This window comes from Tamandua tetradactyla, chromosome 6 (genome assembly GCF_023851605.1).
Source record: "Tamandua tetradactyla isolate mTamTet1 chromosome 6, mTamTet1.pri, whole genome shotgun sequence".
NCBI classification, from domain to species: Eukaryota; Metazoa; Chordata; class Mammalia; order Pilosa; family Myrmecophagidae; genus Tamandua; species Tamandua tetradactyla.
The window spans coordinates 39,225,388-39,247,684 of NC_135332.1; the positions used below are offsets into that span (position 1 = coordinate 39,225,388).

Sequence of the window (22,297 nt, forward strand, 5' to 3'; positions counted from 1 at the left end):
GGAATGAAGAGTTTACATAGAGAAGTGGTGTACATAAAGGCATGGAGAGAGCAGGCGGTATAGAAGTTTGGCTGAAACTTGAGACTTTGTTCTGGGGGTAGTAGGGAGCACGTGGGTAGTAGGGAGCACTGTACTGGGAACTTCAGTGCAGAGGAAGAACGGGGTGGAGAGAAGAGTACGGCATTAGAGAGTCACTGGGATGATTCAGGGCAGAACCAGAACTTCACTTCAGGGCAGGAAGTGACAGAAGCAAGCAATTTATGTAGGACAAATGGATGGGACTTGGTGACTGACGGAAAGCGAGGCAGGAGTTAGAGAAAAGCAACCAGATTTTTTTCTGGTTTCCAACTTGGGTTACTGAGAGAATGATCACATCCCCAGCAGAACTGTTCTTCCCCTTTCTCAACAAGGTTCCTCCCCATTTTCTTGGTTTTGGTTGTCCCTCAGAACTAAGGAAAACAGCATTTGGGGATAGCTCTCTCACCCTACCCCAGCCCGCCTTACACTAACCGTAATAGCATAGGATCCTAATACCTGTTTAGAATCAATAAAGAGAACTTGAAGATATGATTTATAAAATATTGCACAATGGGGACAGAAGTAAACAGGGACTAAAACCTACTAGATTTGATGATTCACAACAGAATCCTAAACATCACAACCCAAGGGAACTACTTTAATTATTTAGTGGAAAATTATTGCTCTTTACAATAAAGAAACAGAGGCCTCCAAATGAAGAGTGACTTGCCCGAGGTCACGTGGCCAGCAATTAGCAGGCTAGGACTGGAACCCAGTTTGCTGAGTCTTAACCCAGTGCTCCCTGCATTTCTACTTGTCAAGTTATACCTGTGTGTGTGCACACACATGCTTGCTTGAGAAACAGAAAGCATTTTATTGGAAAAATGTATTTTCTATGGATTTACAACAACACATATCTCATCAGCAGTCCTCACTTGATAATAACTCAAGATTGTTTTAGATACAATTCTGTGTCTACTTATCAGAATAGTTGGCCTATTTCCTCATTTCTACCCATGGTCATCTCTAGATTTATTTTGAAATAATAAATAAATTTCAAACTGTCTTGGCTGAACTCTGACAGTTGACCCCTTTCCCAGCCCATATGACAACTTTTTTGTATACAGCAAGTTTATGAAAACTCATATTTGCATGCTAACTGGGCATAGAGAGGATTGGGAATAAGAAAAGGGAAAATAGGAAGCATATAACACTAGGTGCCCAGTGGATATTTGAGGGAGACAAAGAAAGAAGGAACTAGATGGAACAATTGATAGGAAACAGGAGAATGGCCTTAACTAAGAAAAGGATTTTCATATAATGAAGATAGGGTAGGCACAGCATTCTGCCTGCCCAATCAGGGTGCTTCCTGGGAGATTCTAAACAAAGACACATACCTACTGATACCAACATGCTGTGGCTAGCTGGAGAAAACTCATCAATCCTTGGTTTGCCACTCAGAAGCCTTGTGTCATCCCCATCTCGTAAGCTACTAAACAACTGTTGGATCCTCTCACTAAAAACTTAGAGAATACAACCAAGCCTCTTCCTGTCTGCTGAAAGAGACACACAAAGCATACTTGACTTTCATTTCTCTTTCAAAAATCCTTCCTCCCTCTTAAGGGGACTGCCTGGTAATTTTCCCACCCCATAAAAGAGCCTGTGTTGCTCAAGGAAGCCATTTAGAGAAGTTTGGACATCTTGAGGGATGGCTTTCACCCAAGCACTCTGTTTCTCCCTTCTCTAAGGTAGAACAAATAGAACAGTCCCAAGGTGGATAAACATTGAGATATGGAACCATCCCTGGACAAGAAGAATAATTGTTTGGTGTTCTGGACAATGAACAAGAGGAAATGAGCTTCAGCCAGGAAAGAAAAGAATGACCTTCTCAGGTGTGTAATGGACAAAATGATGGGCAATGGATGAAAACAGCCAGCCAAGAAAGGGACTGGCCAGGCCTCCTGGAAAGTGTGTGTGTGTGTGTGTGTGTGTGTGTGTGTGTGTGTGTGTGTCTTCCTTGTGTAAGCGATGGGCCTTATTTTCGCTGAGCATTCCCTGCTGTTGCTGCTATTGCAAAAATATCTTGGAAGCTATGTGCTAACATATGGGAAGCTGTTGGCCATTTTTGCTTTCTACTGGACTTTCTGCCTTTCAGTCTCTTTTTCTCAGGCCAATTTGTCATCCTCTAACAATCATCTAATGGTGCTCAATAGATCTGACTGGGCTGAGATAAGCCCATGAAACAATGTCATCACATGTTAGTAAAAGCTCTAAATATACAAATTAGCCATAGGACAGGGACATGCCCACTGTGACTGCCTCCAATATGCATCAGGCCAAGATCAAAGGAAGGACCACACCAGAATCCATCCCTGCCCATCACAATAAGGTCAAGACATATCACATCCTGTCATAACATAATGAAGACGCAGTGACAGTCAGACCTGCACTTTGCTGTTATACTAACTCCAGTAGTTCACTGGGTATTATATCTAGAAAGGCAAAGTTATTTCATTCGGTGTTCTAGAAGGAAGTTCAATCTTGAAATCATTTGGAGCCAAGTAAGCTAAGATCCATCTAAAGATGCAGCTTCATGCACCTATAAAACATGAAACCTGTATGTAAGCACCTTGAGTTCATGGAATGATCAGACAGAGAAAAACAAATGCTTGGTTATGGAGTCGAAATGTATTTCAAAGAAAACAAGAAGAGCCTGATATCCCTCAGGCTGCCTTCTTCTGAGACACTTAGCTCAGTTGTCGTGACTCATCACAAGAGAAGCAGCTTTTAGTTATAGTACATCAGCTGGAGAAAAGGTATATCACTTTTTTTGAAGGTAAATCAGGGGGGTTAATTTTTGGTTGATGATATCTGACAGTTCCTCAGTGTTTTCGACTCAAAGCATAACTTCATAGAGAAGCTTATGCTTTAAATTGTGAAATACATTTTTGTGAATTTCTTCTCTGAATCTTCCTGTTTCCTTCCAAAAATATGGATCTAGTGGATCTGAATGCTTCAAAGTCATCGAGGTAGGAATGGTATAACATTATACTTGGGTTTTAAATCAATAATTTTCAAGAAATCGATGTTTTAATCATGAAGTAGCCATGATTTTATAGAGTAGCCATAAAGTCATAAAATCATAGCTATCACCCAATCCAACCAACCATTGATTTTTTTTTTTTTTTTTTTGGCATGGGCAGGCTCCCAGAATCAAACCCGGTCTCTGGCATGACCGACGAGAGTTCTGCCACTGAGCCACCATTGCACCACCCAACCATTGATTTCACATCTAGAAAATCTGAGACACCCAGATGCAACTCACCCAAAGTCATAGATTGGGTGAGCAACAGAGATAGGGACTGGAACCCACCATCCTGATAAGTTGATCTCTCTGGTGGCCAAAAAAGTCAATATTTTGAGATTTTTAGAGAAAAAAATGTTTTAATCACTTTAAAACCACAATGTATTGGATGAAAGGTAAAGGAGGAATCAGAAGGCAGTGAATAAATGAATGGAGAAGAGAGTCCATTTAATCATTCCTAATTTTAAGAGCCATTCAGATCCCATTAAGGGCTTGGGAGAAACAAGTGTGCTCTGGGCTTGGAATTTTGCTTTCCTTGACTGGAGCAGAACTGCGTATTTTAACCTGAAAAATGGGAACAAGGGGAATTTCACCTAGAGTCACCAATATTGCATCATCTTATCCCTGTTATTCTGCAGTTTCCTCGTGCATCTGCCTGGAGTCACTAGGTGTTTCCTGCCGAGCCTGAGCGTCTCCTCCAAGTCACATCAACCCCTCAAAATCTTTCCTTCTGGGCCTTTCCCAGAAATAGATTCTTGCCAGAAGGTATAAAAGACCAGCTTCTGCAAGGAAAGCAACTCCTCTGGCTGCCACGGGAGGCCACAGCAACTGGAGGTAAGACACATTAACTTTTGTCTTTCCTGGTTTCTATGAAGTTCATGATGACATTTCCTAAAATCTTCTCAGAAATCTCAGTACTGGATCTGGACTTGTCTTCATTGGGCATTTTCTGGTGCCAGATTTTGTGGGTTCATCTCTGTTGGGTTTAAGAGAGAATATGATTAAAATCACTGTGGGGCAAACTGTGTGACGGTAGCACAATACTTTAAGTGTAACAAAGCTGAGTGTGAGTACAGTTGAAAGTGGAAGGCTAGAGGCGTGTATGTCACCAGAAGGAAAGCTAGACTGTGTAACTTAGCAAAATTTAGAGTGAATGACGATGGTTTAATTGTATAAATATAAGAAAGTCCTCACATGAACTACAGCACACGTACATCACTGTTTCAAGGTGTTAATAATAGGGTGGTATATGAGAAAAATACAATTAATGCAAAACTAAAGGCTATAATTAACAGTAACATTGTAACATCCTTTCATTAATTGTAAAAAAGACACTGTACTAAAGCTGAATGTCCATAATAGGGTATTTGAGGGATATGGGATTTTTGTTGGTTTATGTTGTTTGTTTTTTCAAAAGAAATGAGAATGTTCTCATATTGACTGTGGTGAATGCATAACTATGCGATTATACCAAGAGCCATTGATTGTACATTTAGGATGGATTTGTATGGTACAGGAATAAAACAATTTAAATACATTAGAAAAAAAATCATTGTGGGTCAAGAAGGCTTTTCTGCACCTGAAAACTAAGTCACATTATCATGGACTCTTAGGGCTAGAGGCGGCCATAGATATCTCTTATCCAGTGTTTAGAGACTGAGGCCTAGGAAAGCAATAGCACAAGTCTACGGTTGCAATGAGTGTCGGGGGAAGGTAGGAACTGATGCTCCGTGTGGCAAGCTTGAGACAGCTGTGATTTCACATGACCTCTCCATTAAGGTGGAATTTTGTAGTGGTAAGGGGTCCCTAAGCCAGGGCTCTCAGGTCTCCATCTCATTTCCAAGGTCACCTGCCTACCCTCTGCAGCAGGTTTGAATATCTAGTTAGTCCTGAATTTCTAGTCTCCAGTGTATTAAATGCCCCGTGGACGCAGACCCTCAAAGGGTAAATGCATTGCAGCAGTATTGGATGGGCTTCATCTGGGGAGAATGGAGTGGTTGAATCATATTGTTTTTTTATATCCCAAACCCGGTGGCTAAGGTGAACGTTCATTTATGCTATAGAGGGCTTGTAAGAGCCATCTCCTCTCCATTCTCCTCTTGATCCTGGAGATGCTCAAAAGATTAAATAGAGTGTTCTTTGTCATGACGGGGTGTTTGTTCACTGTCCTATTTGCTCATTCCACCAAGCCCTCTCCATTCATGGAGAAGAATCCCGCTGACGCTTTCTTTCTCTGGCCTTCTTGTAGCCTCCCTGGTGACTGCTCAGGCAAGACTGAGAGTCAAGCCTTGGAAGGCCTCAGTAGTTAATGTGGTCCACACATCAGCAGCATCTGCATGACCTGGGAGCTTGTTGGAAATTCAGTCTTGGGCCCCATTTCAGACCTACTGAGTCAGAATCTGCATTTAACAAGATCGCCAGGTTGTTAGTAGGTACATTAAAGTGTGAGAAACCTGCTAAGGGACCGTCACCACCCTCTCCATCTTCTGACTTCCAGATGCTGTGTGTCTTTACACAAGGAGTTCTATTCACCCAGCATGTAACCAACACCTATTATGTACCAGCACTGTGTTTGGGAGCTGGGAAAACAGAAACAAATAAAACACAGCCCTTGAGGAACTCAGGGACTGATAGGGAGAACAAACATGAAAACAGTAATATGAGATATGAACAAAGTGCTTTGAGAAAACAGAAAAAGGAGTGACCTAATTTTCCTGGGGAAATCTGATAAATTTCACAGAGAAAGTAGCATTTGCCTGGGCTTTGAAGGATGAATAGGAGTTTATCAACAGGGAAGGCATTCTAGGCATAGGGAAGAACACGAGTAGAGGCATGAGATGGTGGAACAGCCTGGCAGGCACAGAGGCTGTAGTTCTGTCCTTAGATAGGGAAAGCTCCAGGCTTTGAGAAATGGTTTCTGCACTGACCATGATGATAAGAACGTGGGTAAATATCCAAACATCACATAAACATTACAGAAGCTGACATGCTTTAGTTTCACACTCTGAAGCCCCATGTCCTCTGCCCTTTGCCCTGCTTGGCTCTAGCTGTAGAGAGCATCCCTCAAGGATTTCTTGAACATCCTTTCACAGTTGCATGACTGTGTATTGCCTGGCTCTGCTTTCTGTCCCTCACCCTTCCTTCACACAGATTAGGAAAATCAACCAAGACACAGAAGGTAATTTAGCTTTGACTTTGAAGTCCATCCCCTCTTCCACTTACCAGTGAGAAAAACATGAAGGTACTCCAAAGGGAGAGGAGAAGACAAATGAGTAGCTAAGTTTTGTTTCCTGTTCATTTTTGAACCTTCATTTCTTTGGCTATGATTTGTTTTTCCCTCTGTCTATCTCAGATGATGCCTTTTTTTTCACAGACTAACCTTTTACCTTTTATTTTTTACTTATTATGAATACATTAGTCATCCAAAGAATCACAGGAGGTCAGAGTTGGACATCATGATCACTTGGTCTGAACCCCTCACTCAGCAGGCAAGTGACCCAGAAAGGTTGAGTAACCTGCCTAAGGTCACAGAGCTAGTTAGAACAAATGCAGAACTATGATCCAGGGCCTCCTGTTTCCAAAGCTTGCATTTCTTCCCTGCCTCCCGTATCTTATTACATCTCTTCCAGTACCTAGTAGCAGCCTGGACACTTAGCAGATAGTTTGTGTAGTTTCTCTGTTTCAATATCAGGGTGTTTGGTGTTCCCTTTCGCTGCTTCACCATCCTCTTCACCACCAGGGAAAGGTTGCCAAATAGGATTCTGGGTCTCGTTTTAGCGATGAGGGTCCTTTTCCAGCTCCCAGCCCTCCTGGCATCCTTGGCCCTGTTCCAGTCTGCAGAGTATGCCACGAATGGTAAGTATCTCCCTGCACTAGTTTCCTAGGGTGGCTGTAACATATTACCATCAACAGGATGGCTTAAAACAACAGAAATTTATTCTCTCACAGTTCAGAGGCCCAAAGCCCCAAATCAAGGTGTTGCAAGCGACACACTCCCTGAAGGCTTGAGGAAGAGTCCTTCCTTGCCTCGTCCTCGCTTCCAGTAGCTCCAGCACCTTAGCTCTTAGCTGCCTTACTCCAGTCTCTGCCTCTGTCTTCTCATGGCCTTCTCCTCTGTAGGTGTCTCTGTGTGTCCTCTCCTCTTCTTGTAAGGACCCCAGTCATTGGATTTAGGGCCCACCCTTATCCAATATGAATGACCTCATCCTAACATAACTAATTACATCTGCAAAGACCCTATTGCCAAATAAGGTCACGTTCTGAGATTATAAATTGCCACGAATTGGGGGGACAGTGTTCAATTCATTACATGCCCCTTGTTCATAGCATGTGTCCCACCCATGCTCCAGACCCCCATACGAGTGAACATGGGAACCCCACCTCTGCCATCACAACATCCCCTTCCCTGCTTCAGGGCCCTGGTGATTAGCTATGTTCTTTGATGGACTTGCTTAAGGGCCCAGGAACCACCAGGAACCACCAGGAACCAGAAAAATCCTCTCAGCCCAATAGCCAAGCCAGCTTTCTTACACCCATCACTGGGGTCTTCTCGTGGAATTGGGGAGGGCAATTTTGGCATCTTATTGAAGACAGAGGGTCTGCTCCCCATTCTGTACTTTTTCCCTCTTGAACAATGGGACTTATGCAAAGGTCCTAATCCTAATCTTCTGCCTTCTCAGATGTGAGGGAGTGGGGGTAATGGCCAAGAAAGAAGGAGATGGAGGCAGAGGGCATCTTCAAGGTGTTGTGTTTGCCATCCTGCTCCCTGCTCCTCCCCCTCCCAGCACAGCCAGCCAGAGCTGCTGCCGTCGCTTACACTGTGAGCCAAGCCAAGGTCCAGGTCAACAAGGCCTTCCTGGATTCCCGAACCAGGTATGTGGGGCGCGCGCGCACACACACACACACACACACACACACACACATACACACACACACTTCCTTTTGCAGTCTTCCTGCATGTCTAGGCCAGCTCTGACAAATCAGGGAGCTAAAGGCATCGTCTCACTTGCTCTTCGACCCCCAAGTACGTGGCAAGTAGGAGCAACAGCCCATAACTCCTAAAATCCTCAGCCTGTAAATTACCTTGAGAGAACATCTAATCTAAGTCCACAGGAAGGACTTTTCTTCCTCGGGGTCAAATGCTTCCCTGGGTCATGCATTCAGGGGTCCCAGAAAGCCTCTAGGTACAAGTTCTTCACTCACTCCACTGCTGCTGATGCCTACTGACTTCGGGCGGGTTCCTGAGACCTGGCTTCTTTGGCAGGTAACTCTCTCAGGAGCTGTAAGGAGGGAGGGGAGGAGAGGGCAAGGGAGGAAGCCAGCAAGGGGGTGGTTTAGGGAGAAGTCTTGCCTCAGCCTGACCCCACAGGGAGATCTGGAGTGCAAGTTGCACCTCAGAGTCTGTTCTACCTTGGAGAAATGTCATCACCTGGCTGCAGGTGGGCGCGGGAAGGTGCAGCCGGCCTTCTGTCGCTCCCGGGCACCTGCAGGCAAAGCAGCTCCAATTGCCTGAAAGCAATGACTGGAGAAGGTCCCAGGTGTAGGTGCTGAGATGACTACAAAAACCAATATAGGCCCCTGCCCTCCCGGAGTCCACGTTCTAGTGAGAGGCGGACACAGAGCAAGAGTAACCATTGTACTGAGAAGAAAACTGTCGTATTCTTTCCTCTCATGGTCTCTTTACACCAGACCTGTGGCTTCATTCCTCCTTGGCCCTTGAATGAACTCTCAAGCAGCTCCATAATTTTGTTGGTGCCTTTTAGATGATGAGATGCGCTCTGGTCACTTCTAGTCCCAAGAACATCATTTCAGAAATTAGTATGTCAGCATAAGGACTCAAAGCTTCTCCCCCCTCTCAGCTCAGAATGGCTTGAGGCCTGTGGTGAGGGAGGGGGCACAGTCCCCTGCTTTTCTCTTTCCTGGACTCCTTCAGCTTCAGCCGGGGAAGGGGGAGAGATCAGGGACGGCAAGAGCAGACCCATCTGGGCAACGCAGTCCCAGCAGGGGCCACAGGTCTTTCTCTCCATGGGTGCTTTTATGGTCTCCCAGAGATTCTGCTGTCCACCCCATGACCCGCAGAAGCCAGCTGCTTACAGCTCTGACCCTCACCCCTCTCAACACCCTCTTGGGCCAGGTCTCCTTTGGCTCGCCCCAGGAGACTGATGACGGGTGTGTGGTTTTGTGCCCGGAGCTGCCCCACCTCTCCTCTGCTGTCAGGCTCACAGCTCCAGCCACCACTTCTTTCCTTCAGGGTTTTAGGCAGGTGTCGAGCACCAGCCAAGACTTCAAGGCGCACAGGCAAAAGCCCTCCCCTTAAGTGATGCTCTCATGGCCCTTGTCCCTAGAACTAATGCCAAGGGGCAGTCCCCCAGTGGGGGTAGGAGACGCCCAGTGTGTCGGCAACCCTCCCCAAGAGAAAAATCTCTCTCCTGAACTTCAATCCTTTTAGACCTCCAAGGTGGGGGATAGAACAAAAGCCGCACAATAGAACTTTCTGCAGTGGTGGAAATGTTCTACCTCTGCGCCGTTCAATAAATACAGTAGCCACTAGTCATAGGTGGCTATAGAGTACTTGAAATGTGGTTAGTGCAACCGAGGGAATGAATTTGAAATTTTACTTAAATTTAATGAATTTCAATCTCAACTGTACCAGATGGGACAGTGCAGCAGTCCAGGCTACCAGGCCATATTGTCTCTTGCAATAGCGGCAAAAAAAAAAAAGCAGTGTAACTTGTTTTCTTGGGGTCTTTTTTTATCGAGGGGGTAGGGGGAGTAGGGGATTAGGAGGTGGTCAGTTGGCCTGGTGATTAGAGCCCAATCACAGGAGAATCCTTGTGGCTGCCCCACTTGACCTGTGTAGCTCCTGAGTATGAGACACTGAGGCCTCGAACACTTTAAAATAAAATTAACAGCCTGTGTAATGACAGGTCAGGTGTGGAAGCCAGTGAATTGTGCCCAAAGCAGGGTTGGCTTTTGTGAGAATTTCAAGCCACGTCCAAAGTCTTAGAGCCATAGGTACCTCACAGAAGCCCCTCCTTTCACACATGAGGAAACTGAGGCACAGTGAAGGGATAGAAAGTTCTCACAGTAGGACTTTTCTGATACCACCTTGCCCTCGGTCATCTGTCTTATCACAAACTTCTTAGTGGAAGGGTTTTTGGTTTCACATTTTACAATGGGAAATTAAGGAATAAAAATGTTGGACGTCTCGCTTGTGCTATGGGCAGCAGTTGGCTGGTGCTATGGCCCCCAGGGCCAACCTGTGCCACCTCTAAACAAATTCCACACTAATTTTAGGCCAGATGCAGGAAAGAATGTTTTCATGAGCAAAACCAAAGGCCCATAAGCACCTTATTCCTAGATTACGCCCACGAGTCTCTATGAGGTGCCAGCTCCATGTCAGGGTTCCCGAGGCTGCATTAGTAAAGCCTGGGACCTGTGTATTTTTAAAGTCCCCCCAGTAGCACCCAGCCCAGCCGCCACCCTCTGATTTGGATCCAGGAAGCACTCATACCCTCTACTTGTCTTCAGCACCATACCTAACAAAGCTTAAAGACACAACGGTAGCTTCCTCCTCCCAGAGGAGATTTTCCAGAGACATTACAACAGAAATGAAGAAAAGGTCCTGAGAGCACAGGTAGTGTTAGCTCCTTCCTGCTGTCCCCGCCCCCAGCCGGCCCCTCCCTGTGCACACAGCATCTCGCTCCCCTGGGTGGGCTGCCAGCTCCCTGCTATGGGATCAGAGCCCAAGGAGCCCTGACATAACTTCCTCATTGCCCTCCACTGTAGGCTGAAGATGGCCTTGAGCTCCGAGGCGCCCAGCACCCGACACCTCTCGCAATACCTCAAGCATGCCAAAGGCTGGACACGCATGGCCATCCGATTGGGGCAGGTGTGGGAGGAGGTCTTAAAGAGACTGCGACACAGCATGTCCCTGGCCAACGTCAACATCACAGGTACAGAAAACCCACTGGCCCAGCAAGGTCACACTGTGAGCTCCTAAAGAGGGGGCTTTAGTCGCCTTTGTATATTACCATCTGTAAGGTTGCCATGGGCTCCCTGTCTCAAACCACAGTGTTGCCACTTCCGTCAGTGGAAAGTACATGTAAGCCACCCGCGTCAGGGGATTTACTGGGATTATGTCTCAGGAAATGAGATTCCCGTCCTGTTCTGGGCATCTCAGGGCAGAAACAATGAACTGATGGCTTGGCTATGGCCTCCTCCAGCCTCCCACACCCCAGTCAAATGTCACAACTCCTGGGATCATGAAGGAAGGCATTTGGTCCTCATGAGGAAGAGGCTGTAGGTGCTTCCTAGACAAAACATCAAGTGGAGAAGATACCTGGTCTCAGACTTGGGCAAATTCCCAAGCTCCAAAAGAAGGAAACTGAGACAAGGCAGCACCTTGGCTCTGAGACTCAAGAGGTGCCAGGGCTGGAACTCTGCATCTGCCAACTTTCACAGAAGGTTCCCCTAAAGAAGCCCCCAGAGAGCCAAATCCCCTGGCCTCTGTCTCATTGCAGACACCAGGCTGGACCATGGGCTGCCTTAGGAAGTTGGCAGCTCTCTCTACTCTGCCTGCATCACCGTCTGTGCCTAAAGCCCCCCATCCTGTTACTCCTGCCAGGACAACCCTGCCCAGAGCTTAAAAATTACCCATCACTTCCCAACAGCTTTTCTATATAGATTCCTGTATGCTCAGCACTTTTGATGTCAATGATGCTTCCGAAGAAAAGCAATCTTAACTAACTCATACTAATATGTGCTTAATGCCCCAGAGGTATTTTAATGAAAATTCCAAAAGAGAAATTTGTTCAAATGAAACAGGCAAAGAATCACTAGTAATTCTGGAGACACTGGCAGTTCCTCACTAGTTGTGTGGCTTCAGGCAATTCCCTTGAGCACCATGATCTCAGTTTCTTATCTGTAAAATAGAAATAAAAATTCTTCCCTTAATGAGTTGTCAGAATTATATGAAAAACCAGCGGAGACATGTTTAGTTAGAACATAGAAAGTATTCCAAAAAATATAAGGGCACCCCTGGTTTCAGCTTCCTGCCCCCCTCCAGTCCCTCAGGAGGAACTCAGCCCCTTTGGTTCCTTCTGTTTCAGACCCAAGCCTGGACTTGGCTTCACTCTGTCGAGAGGTGGGCTGTGGTTCCGTCCCTGCTGTGGTGCAGTGCCACCAGAAAAGCCCTTACCGCACCATCACTGGGGACTGCAATAACAGGTGACTGGGCAGGGTGGGGGTTGGGCACTCCCAGTACCAGGCCCGGCCCACCTGCCCAGAGCAGCCAGGGCCTTTGCTGCTTGGACATTCCCCGCAGGGTTCCCACCTCCTTACCCTCCCGGACTTTCCCCCCAACGTCCCCACTTACCTTCTCAAGAGTCCGCGTCCCCAGCCGTCTCCTGTGAGACGGCGGTGTGTGGCTGGAAGCCGCGCCTTCCCCAGGGGCCCCGGGTGCCTGGGGCGCGTGGGGTAATTCAGAAGCCCGCGTTGGAGAGGCGCGTCCTCCCCTCCCCTCTCCCTCGGGCAGAGCCGCTTGGTCCTTCCGTGGGATCCTGTGCTTTGGAACCTCAGGGCCTCTGGGGGCGCCGCGGAGCAGCCAACCCCGAGGCGGAACCGCCGAGGCTGAGGGAGGGTCTGCTGGGTTTCAGGAGGAACCCTGCGCTGGGCGCCGCCAACAGGGCGCTGGCGCGCTGGCTGCCCGCCGAGTACGAGGACGGGCTGTCCCTCCCCTTCGGGTGGACGCCCGGCAAGACGCGGAACGGCTTCCCTCTCCCGCTGGTGAGCGCGGGGTGGGGTGAAGGATGGGAGTCAGAGGGAAGGTAATGCACTACCCAGGCACACCCAGAAAGGAAGACTAAGTCGGCGAGAGGACGGAGGGATGGGCGAAGGAGCAGCATTAAGGAGAGAGGGAGATTAGCGCTTGTCCCCCGGCCGTTCCCCCCAAACGCCACTGGAGGGCAGCAGAGCTCTGAGCCTGGAGCCCGGCCTCGTGGTGGGCGCACCGGCAGGCGAGATACCCTGGGGTCCCCCGGACAGATGGGTTCCCTGCCCCATCCTGTGCTCACTTACCCTACTCCTGCCCCTGGAGTGCATCAGCTGTTGTTTTCCTGGAGGGCCTGTCTGTTGGCCTCATCTGAGTTGGCAGCCCCATCCAGAGCCCCTCTCCTCTTGGACGCCTGGCACCGGCTTGGCACTGCTTCAGAGGAAGCCTGTCCTTGTTTCCCTCTCCAAAGTGAAAAGAGCACTGGCCTTGGATTCACTCTTACCTCTACCCCCTCACAGCTGCAGGATCTTAGAGAACTTCTTTAGGACCCAGTCTCCTCATCTACAATGTGTGGTCATGCCACCCACATCCTGGGGATGAAATATGCTAGTTGCATTGTAGGTAGTCAGTGGACTGTAGTTGAATCGGAATCCTCAAAGCACCTTTTCCTCCTGTCCTCTCCCTCTCTCTCGACCTGTAGGCCCGCGAGGTGTCCAACCAGGTTGTCAGCTATCTGAGTGAAGAGGGTGTCCTGGATCAGAACAGGTCTCTGCTCTTCATGCAGTGGGGTCAAATCGTGGACCACGACATGGACTTCGCACCCGACACCGAGCTGGGCAGTAGCGAGTACTCCAAAGCCCAGTGTGAAGAGCGCTGCCTCCAGGGAGGCAACTGTTTCCCCATCATGGTAGGCTTCGGTGGAAGTCCCTGGACAAGCCCCTTGCCTAGGGTGACGTGGTAGACATTCCCAGCTCATCAGCCAGGTTCTCTTGGTTGATTTTGAATCTCCCCAGGCCTATTACGTTCATTTAATCACTTATCCATTTCATCAGTGCCAGGAGTGCACTAAAGCACTGGGGATCCAAAGGTGAATAAAACACTGTTCTGACCTCAAGGTCAAAGAGCAGTGTGGGGAAAGGACTTACCACTTAGAAGGAAATAGAGAAGTTCTACAGAGGGTTCTATAAGTCCCTAGCCCAGCAGCCTTGGCCTCACCTAGGGGCTTATTAGAAATATGAAACGTCAAGCCCCACCGCAGACGTTGGGAAACAGAATGTACATCTTACCAAGATCTCTGGGAGAGTCAGTGAAGTCTCTGGACCATTGATCTAAGTCATCGTGTGGTCTTACTCCTAAACGGGGCTGAAACTCAATGGATGAGTCCACATGAGCCAGTAGGAATTTGCAGGAGTTTCCACAAGGAGAGGAACTCTCAATGTGCATCTTTTCTTATTATTCATGGATTTTATCGCTAGAGAGTTAATAATCCATACACACAATAAAGCAAGGCTGTGTGCTGAGGTGGAAAGAACATGGGCTTTGGAATGTGGCTAATCTGGATCTGAATCCCACATCTTTCCCTCCTAGTTTGTAAATCCTTGGAAAAGTTACTCAACCTTTTTGGGCCTCAGCTTTCTCACCTGTAAAATGGGACTGAATTGTCTACCTTACAGGGTTGTGTGAGGACCAAAGCCTAATAAAGTATGCATAATGCTTGACACATAGTAGGTCCAAAAATAATTGTAGCTTTCGTTTCTGGAACCATGCACTTCGCCCCGCGCCACCCCCCAAAATTGTAGCTGTTAGTAATAGTAATGATTAACAAAGCCTTTCCCATCTCATGTCCTGGTTCCCTGCCCAGGGATTTCAGAATCCCTCCCCACCAAAAATTCTGAGCCCTGGCAGTGATAGACTGAAAGATTCTCCTGAGCCCTTGTACACAGCAGGTTGTAATGAACTTCCGGGTATTGGGGGGCACAGGATATGTAGTGTCAGCAGGGGGCATCTGGGGTGACTGGTGCCAGGTTCCAAGAGGGTGCCATCAGAGCCTTTGCCAGCTGTAGCGAGCCTCGCCCCAGGCATTGGTTTCCAGGGCCCAGTTACCCACCCCCAATCTCTCCGCAGCTCCCGCCCCAAGACCCCAAGGTGAAGACTCAAGGGAAGTGCATGCCTTTCTTCCGAGCTGGGTTTGTCTGCCCCACTCCGCCCTACCAGTCCCTGGCCAGAGAGCAGATCAACGCTCTGACCTCCTTCCTGGACGCCAGCTTTGTGTATGGCTCTGAGCCGAGCCTGGCCCACCGCCTGCGCAACCTCAGCAGCCCCCTGGGCCTCATGGCCATCAACCAGGACATCTCGGACCATGGGCTGCCCTACCTGCCCTTTGACACCAAGAAGCCAAGCCCCTGCGAGTTCATCAACACCACTGCCCACGTGCCCTGCTTTCTGGCGGGTGAGTCTACACCACGAGCCGAGGGGTCCGAGGGCCAGGGGGCTCTCCTGGGGACCGAGAGCAGAGGCAGGCCACAGACACTTCACATGGTCCCCAGGCAGCTTCCAGGGAGGCCTGAGCACCGCTCCTTTCTCAGCATCCTTCGGTGAAAACACACACCACGCTGCCACTGCCCCTGGCACTGGCCCAGGACTGGCAGAAGGGCCCAGATGAATACAGAATCTAAGAACATGTGTTTACTGCAAAAAAAAATTCAGGACGTCCAGAAAAGCATAAAGAAAATGAAAATTAAAACCACACATAATTTCACCACCCGCAGATAATTAGTGTTACCATTTTAATATATATCTTTTCAGTATTTTTTTCTATCATCTAGTTCTACATTTTTTATATAATTGGAATCATACCATAAATGATGTTTTATAACCTGATGTTTTCACGTATATCCCATATCATTAAACATCCCTTTACTGCATGGTTTCAAATGGCTACCTGTTACTCCATGTTGTATTACCATAATTTATTTTATCAGTCCTATTTGGGGACCTATAGGTTATTTCTAATTTTTCTGATTTTTTTGTTGAGGTAGCCAATGTCCTTGTCTATAAATCTGTTTGCTCGTTTTCAGTGAATGTATTAAGATAATATCCTAGAGGAGGGATTTCTAGATTAAGAGGAATATGTATTTGCAAGGCTTTTTGTAAACTTGGCACAAAGCCCCAGCTTCACACAGCCTGAGGATGAACACAACCCTCCTAATTCTGTGCATTTCGGGGGCTCTTCCCCCTTCGTCCTCTCTGACATTGACATCTGGAGTCTGTCCTCTGTTCTCCAAAAATCCACTCTTCGTGGACCACCCCCTGCCCACCTGACCTGACGGAAGTCAGCTGTGGGCCAGGGTCTCTTGGTAGAGCTCTTGGGTTCTCTGTCCATACATATCCCATATCAACCCAGATGCAAAACTTTCCCTGTTTTTACAAAAATATCCCCTAAGACCAAACATTCTGTGCATTTTTAATAGGCTTTCCTGAAGGTTAGAGGACAGAGGGAGAAGTCACCTTATGAATATCTGTTCTTCCACCATTTCACTGGTTCCCCTCTTCCATCCTTGCTCCTCTCCCCCTCACTCCCAGACAGCCCCCGATTTCCAAATTCTTCTCTCTTTATTACAACAGAGCAATCAACCTGCCCAGGCCGCTGCTCTCAAATCTACATTCCTTAAACCTTCAAATGTGCTCAACAAAATGAAAAGCCCTTTATTTATTTGTACTGCCCTTCTTAGGGGGCAGATTATAATTAGCAAAGTTTTATTTTTTAATATGTCACCTGTAACCCTTACCTGTGAGGTTGGCCTTATGATCCCCATTTTCACAGATAAAGAGACAGGCTCAGAAATGTTAAGTAACTTGCCCAAGGTCACAGAGCTAAAAGTGGTGGAGCCGGAGTTCAAACCTATGACTCCCATCACCCACCTCACCTGCCATCCTGGTCCACTGACTTCCCTTAACTGGAAGGACAGGTTTGGAAGTCCCTCTGGGCCCCTATCATTCCTTCTGCAAGTTCCTTCCAGGAGTACCCACCTTCTCACCTTCTGGGCTTTCAGGTGATTCACGAGCCTCCGAGCACATCCTGCTGGCCACGTCCCACACCCTCTTTCTCCGTGAGCACAACAGGCTGGCCGGGCAACTAAAGAAACTCAACCCTCAGTGGGACGGAGAGAAGCTGTACCAGGAAGCCCGAAAAATCCTGGGAGCCTTCGTGCAGGTACAGAGGGACAGGAGTGCTGCCTCACACTCCACCCGGCTCCTGCTCTGGGCTCAGGGCTCGCGGCCACACCTCCGGCTGCCTCTTCTGTTTTCCTTGCCTCCGTCCCCCTCTCCCACCCCACGGCTTCACCCTGTGGCTTCTCTCCCATTGACGCGTTCTTTTGTTTCTTCAGCTTTTCCGTCCCAAAATAAATCCCCAGATTCTGAGCCTCGGAGAGGGGCTAATGTGTTGGTCACTTCCTCATGCCTGCCCTGGTCCCATCACTGGGAACCCAGGCTCAGCCTTTCCTGAGACTGTCACATAGCAGTTATTTTGGTTATTTTTATTTGATTCTCTTTCTTTATAATTCTCTACACCTAAGCCACATGTCATGGGCACACTCAATTGATCTAGTTGGTTGACTGATTAATAAACTAGGTTGATTTATTGATATTAACTATATACATATATTTTGAAGCATTTTGTTTCATTTAAATGCACCCCTCACCCAGTCTCCTCCAGGGCATCTTGCATAATTATAGTACAAACATCTCCAGCAGCGAGATTTCTGAGCCCCAATTTTTTAAAAATAAATGTTGAATTCTGGGGGGGGGAGGTGAGGACAAAAATAAATGGAAATGGCTCTCCTTAATGATTAAAGATGTGTGAATTTAAAAATATATATATATATATATATTTTGCAATGGGCTTCTGGTTGCAGAACAGGGAAAAATAGTTACGTCACTTGCTCTGCAACTAGAAGCCCATTGCAAAAATAAATATATTGTTGGTAGAAAATCATCCAACAGAATAAACATGTCTGCCTAAAGATTGTATGGGTTAAGTTTCGTGGAAATAGAAAGAAAAGGAAAACCATTCAGGCTGTCTCAGACGTTCAGTCTTGGCTCAACCCTACATATGTGTCAAAGGGAACCCTCAAGGCAGGGAGTGTAGTTGGGCAGCATCAGGAATTAGAGGCAGAGACTGGGAACCATGTGGGATTAGGGCATTTACTCTCACTCCGTCTCTACCTCCTTTCTGCTCCTCTCTTGACTTTCCCCTCCTTCTTCACTCTTTCTGCAGACAGGTTTTCTCTGCTTTTTTTGTGCATGGTAGAAAATGACGTGGTCCCACCTGCCTCCTCAGATCAAGCACCATCAAAAACCATATAGAATAGCTACGTCCAAAAATCTGAATTCCTGGAGGAGAGATTCAGACTGACCAGCTTGGTCTGGTGCCACAGGTCAGGAGCAGGATTTTGTCTCTTGCTGCCTGCCGTGGCCTGAAGAGCAGATACCCTGCTCAGAGGATGGCATCCCCACCATTTATCCTGCCCAACAAATGGAAACAACCTGAGTGCAAAACAGTACGAGAACACCAGAATATTATGCACATTTAAAATGACAACTGTGAAAACTGGTAGAAATGTGACAAACGGGAACTAAAAAAAGCGAATGCAAACTGTGCATTCTCTAAACTATAACTACATGAAGACATATATCACAGAGACAAAAATTAGAAAGGATAAAAAATTAATATATTGTGTTATGTGGTGGCATATTTTCTTTTTTCCCCCCAAATTTCTCTATTTATATTAGTTTGTTGTTTTGAGTAAAACAATACCAGAAACTGAGCTTTCCATGGTACAGTATTTCCTTCGGAGCCAGAGATTGGATGAACTTCCCCATTATTCCTTCAATCCTCTTGGCCTGGCCTCCGGAGAAAAGCCTGATAACGCGGCCTCAATGTGTTCAAGTGACACCCAAGGACTGTCACTTTAGCATCAAGGTCATAAACTTACAGCACCGATGGCAAAGACAGTACATCTCAAGTGCCGAATTCAAACGACTGATTAGTAGCAGCTCTGTTGAAACAAATCATGATCTTTTCTCAGCAGAGAAGATGCCAGGCTCAATTAGACATGTCTGCCACGTCGTGGAAAGGAGGAACTGGACACATATGTTATGCATGTGCTTTCCTGGGTTTCTGACTGCTCCTATCTCTTGGCCACAGTTCTGTGCCCGCCTCATTCTGCAGAGTTTTCAGCCTTCTCTTGTCCTTTCCTCACACCTTGTTTCTCCCCACAGATTATCACCTTTAGAGACTACCTGCCTATTGTCCTGGGTGAGGAGATGCGGAAGTGGATCCCTCCATACCAAGGCTACAATGAATCTGTGGATCCCCGAATTTCCAACGTCTTTACCTTTGCTTTACGTTTTGGCCACTTAGAGGTCCCCTCCTCCGTGTCCCGCCTGGATGAGAATTACCAGCCATGGGGTCCGGAGCCTGAACTCCCCCTGCACACCCTCTTCTTCAACACATGGAGGATGGTCACAGATGGTACGTCCTTTCGGGGAAGCGTTGTCACCTGGCTCTCCCACTCTGCAGGCTGCTCATAGGGAAACTGGGCTTGGAAGCCAGGCTCCATGCGCTTCCCGGGTAACGCTGGGCAAGTGAATTCATCTCACTGAGCCTCAGCCTCCTCATCTATAAAACTGGAATACTAATGGTACCTATCTCACAAGGGTGTCCTGAAAATTAAGTGGGACACACGTGTAGAAGATCTACAGTGGTTCCTGCCACACACCAGGTGGTCAATAAATGTTACTCATTAGTACTTCTTTCCTCCTCATTTCTAAAGTGACTGGGATTTCCCTACCTCTTTCCTTCCATGCCTTAGGCTTCTCTAATGCTTATAGACAGAATCCATGGGCTTAGAACATAAATTGCTCTTTTCTGCTCTGCTTCCATTCTCCAGGAGAAGGTGTCAAAAAGGTTGGGTCCATCAGTCCTTTAACCCTGTGCTGTGCTCCACTGAAACTGGCTTTAGTTAAGGCCTGACAAGTCAGGGGCATTTCCTAAAGATTTATGCTACCTCTTCCTCAGGCTGTGATGCTCCTCAGAGGAACGTAGGTAGGAGAAGGAGCTGAGTCCTAGAACGTGAAAAAATTCCTGACGCTCCTATTCATGACATCATAACCTGAATGCCCCTTTCTGCCACCACCAAGGCAGGTGGGCTGGACGCTCTCTGTCCCTGAACACACCTGCAGGATACGCTGTGCTTTTCCCTCCCTGCTTCCAGCCTGAGGTGTTCAGTCGGCTTCAGAAAACACCTGGTGGAGGGAAGGGCCAGCCATGGAAGATGTCCCCACCCTACCCCCACCCTCAAGATGGCATCCCTTGCAGGTGGAATTGACCCTCTGGTGCGGGGTCTGCTGGCCAAGAGGTCCAAGCTGATGAGTCAGAATAAAATGATGACAGGAGAGCTGCGCAACAAGCTTTTCCAGCCAACTCACAAGATCCATGGTTTTGACCTGGCTGCCATCAACATCCAGCGGACCCGGGACCATGGGCAGCCTGGTGAGTGGTCCAGCCTGGGGACCTTGCAGCCACTTTCTAGGGGCTCCTGAAGACTCTGCTGTAACCCTGAGGATCTGATCAGTTCTAAAACAGAAGGCAGAGAGGCCGATTTGTAAAAGGCACATTGCTTGTCTGTGCAATGGAATTTACCCTTCTCTCTAATGCAGAGACAAAAGAATACATCTGGGTGGGCCATGGTGGCTCAGCAGGCAAGAATGCTTGCCTGCCATGCCAGAGGACCCGGATTCGATTCCCGGTGCCTGCCCGTGTAAAAAAAAAAAGAGAGAGAGAGAGAGAACACATCTGCTACTCTGCTGGAGTGCCTCAAATGAAAAAGAGTCCAAGAACTAATGTGTAAAACCAGTTTGAAAGCCCAGAAAAGCTAAAGAGAATGAGAACAGAAAGAAAGAAATGACTGTTGGGCCTTTCTTTCACATCCATGAAAGGCAGCTTAATGAATTAAAAGCCAGATTGCCTGAGTTCAGATTCTAGCTATGCCATTTACTAGTTATCTGACCTCGGGAAATTCCTAAGTCTTCGGTTTGCAGTATGTGTGCAGCACTTAGAATCGTGCCTGGACCCAGGGTTAGCCCCACATAACCTGGCTCTCTCAAGAATAACCTGCCAAAGATATAGAACAGTGGATCACTATTCTCCTGCCCAAAAGATTGGGAGCCCAGATTTTCTGGGGCTGATGGAGCAAGATGGGGTGTGTCCCCAAGGAGGGACATGTGGGCAGGGAGCCCCCAGGATGAGACATCCTTGGCTTTCTAACCCTAGGGTACAACTCCTGGAGAGGCTTCTGTGACCTCTCGCAGCCCCGGACAAAGGAGGAGCTGGGTGCTGTGCTGGAGAACCCGGGGCTGGCTGAGAAGCTGCTGGAGCTCTACGGGACGCCTGCCAACATTGACATCTGGACGGGGGGCATTGCCGAGCCCTTGGTGTCGGGGGGCCGGGTCGGCTCTCTCCTGGCCTGCCTCCTGGGCAAGCAGTTCCAGCAGACCCGCGATGGAGACAGGCAAGTGTAACCTCAGTCAGGGAGGGGGCAGGGGAGCCTTTCTCTGGAGGGGGGGGGTGTCCTCACGGCCTGGGGAGGGCCAACTCCAGACCTCAGCAGGGGTGGGGCCTTTTCACATTCCCAGTGACTCTTTCCTCCTTGGTCTCAACATCCCTTTAGTGGTGCTAGCCCCTCCGCCCTCCTGAATTGGGACAAAGGCTGTATATATCCCCTGCTGGTCTGTGATCAGCAACACCCCCCCCCCCCCACACACACACACACACACACAAGCCGCCACAGGGTGAAATCCAGGCTGCATCCAACAGAATCAACAGCAGGTCAACAAAGGACCCTCGGGAGGACATTCCCACGGTGGCAGGCTGGAGGGGGGCCAGCAAACTGGGCTGTTTGGAGAGACCCTGCTTCTGCTTTTGCAGGTTCTGGTGGGAGAACCCTGGGGTCTTCACCGAGGAGCAGCGAAATTCTCTGAAGAAAGTGTCCTTCTCGCGCCTCGTCTGCGACAACACCCACATCACCAAGGTCCCCCGCGACGCATTCCAGGCCAACACTTACCCCCAGGACTTTGTGGATTGCTCAGCGATTGATGAGCTGGACCTCTCACCCTGGGTCTCAGTGGAGAACTAGGGGGCCCGAGGCGCCGCAGCCTCCCACACTGTAACGTCCCTTTGGTCCATGATACCATTTCAAGCAAGTTCAATAACCCAGTCCCTGAGAGCACCCCATCCCGGGCTCACGCCTTCTTTTCTCTATCCTCGCCTCAAGTCCAAGCGCAGCCCCCTCCCCCTTTCCGGCCGTGCACCCTCCCTCCCTCCCACCACCCCTACCCCCATCTCCTCTGCCTGTGGAGAT

At 48.2% G+C, this 22,297-nt stretch overlaps 1 protein-coding gene across 4 annotated transcripts; it reads left to right on the forward strand.

Moving 5' to 3' along the window:
* Positions 1-1,894: 1,894 nt before the first annotated feature.
* LPO (lactoperoxidase) lies at positions 1,895-22,170 on the forward strand. Of its 4 annotated transcripts, none has more exons than XM_077164908.1 (14): positions 1,895-1,910; positions 3,742-3,937; positions 6,795-6,958; positions 7,888-7,975; positions 10,892-11,058; positions 12,214-12,331; positions 12,760-12,889; positions 13,576-13,782; positions 15,000-15,324; positions 16,928-17,088; positions 19,158-19,410; positions 20,257-20,430; positions 21,211-21,448; positions 21,865-22,170. In XM_077164908.1, exons 3-14 carry the CDS (start codon positions 6,883-6,885, stop codon positions 22,070-22,072), a joined length of 2,145 nt encoding a protein of 714 aa, XP_077021023.1. In that variant the 5' UTR covers positions 1,895-1,910; positions 3,742-3,937; positions 6,795-6,882; the 3' UTR covers positions 22,073-22,170. The 4 variants fall into 4 exon arrangements, with proteins under 4 accessions (XP_077021023.1, XP_077021022.1, XP_077021021.1 ...); XM_077164907.1 differs by having other exon boundaries at positions 6,843-6,958; XM_077164906.1 differs by lacking the exon at positions 1,895-1,910 and having other exon boundaries at positions 6,881-6,958.
* The last annotated feature ends 127 nt before the right edge of the window (positions 22,171-22,297 follow it).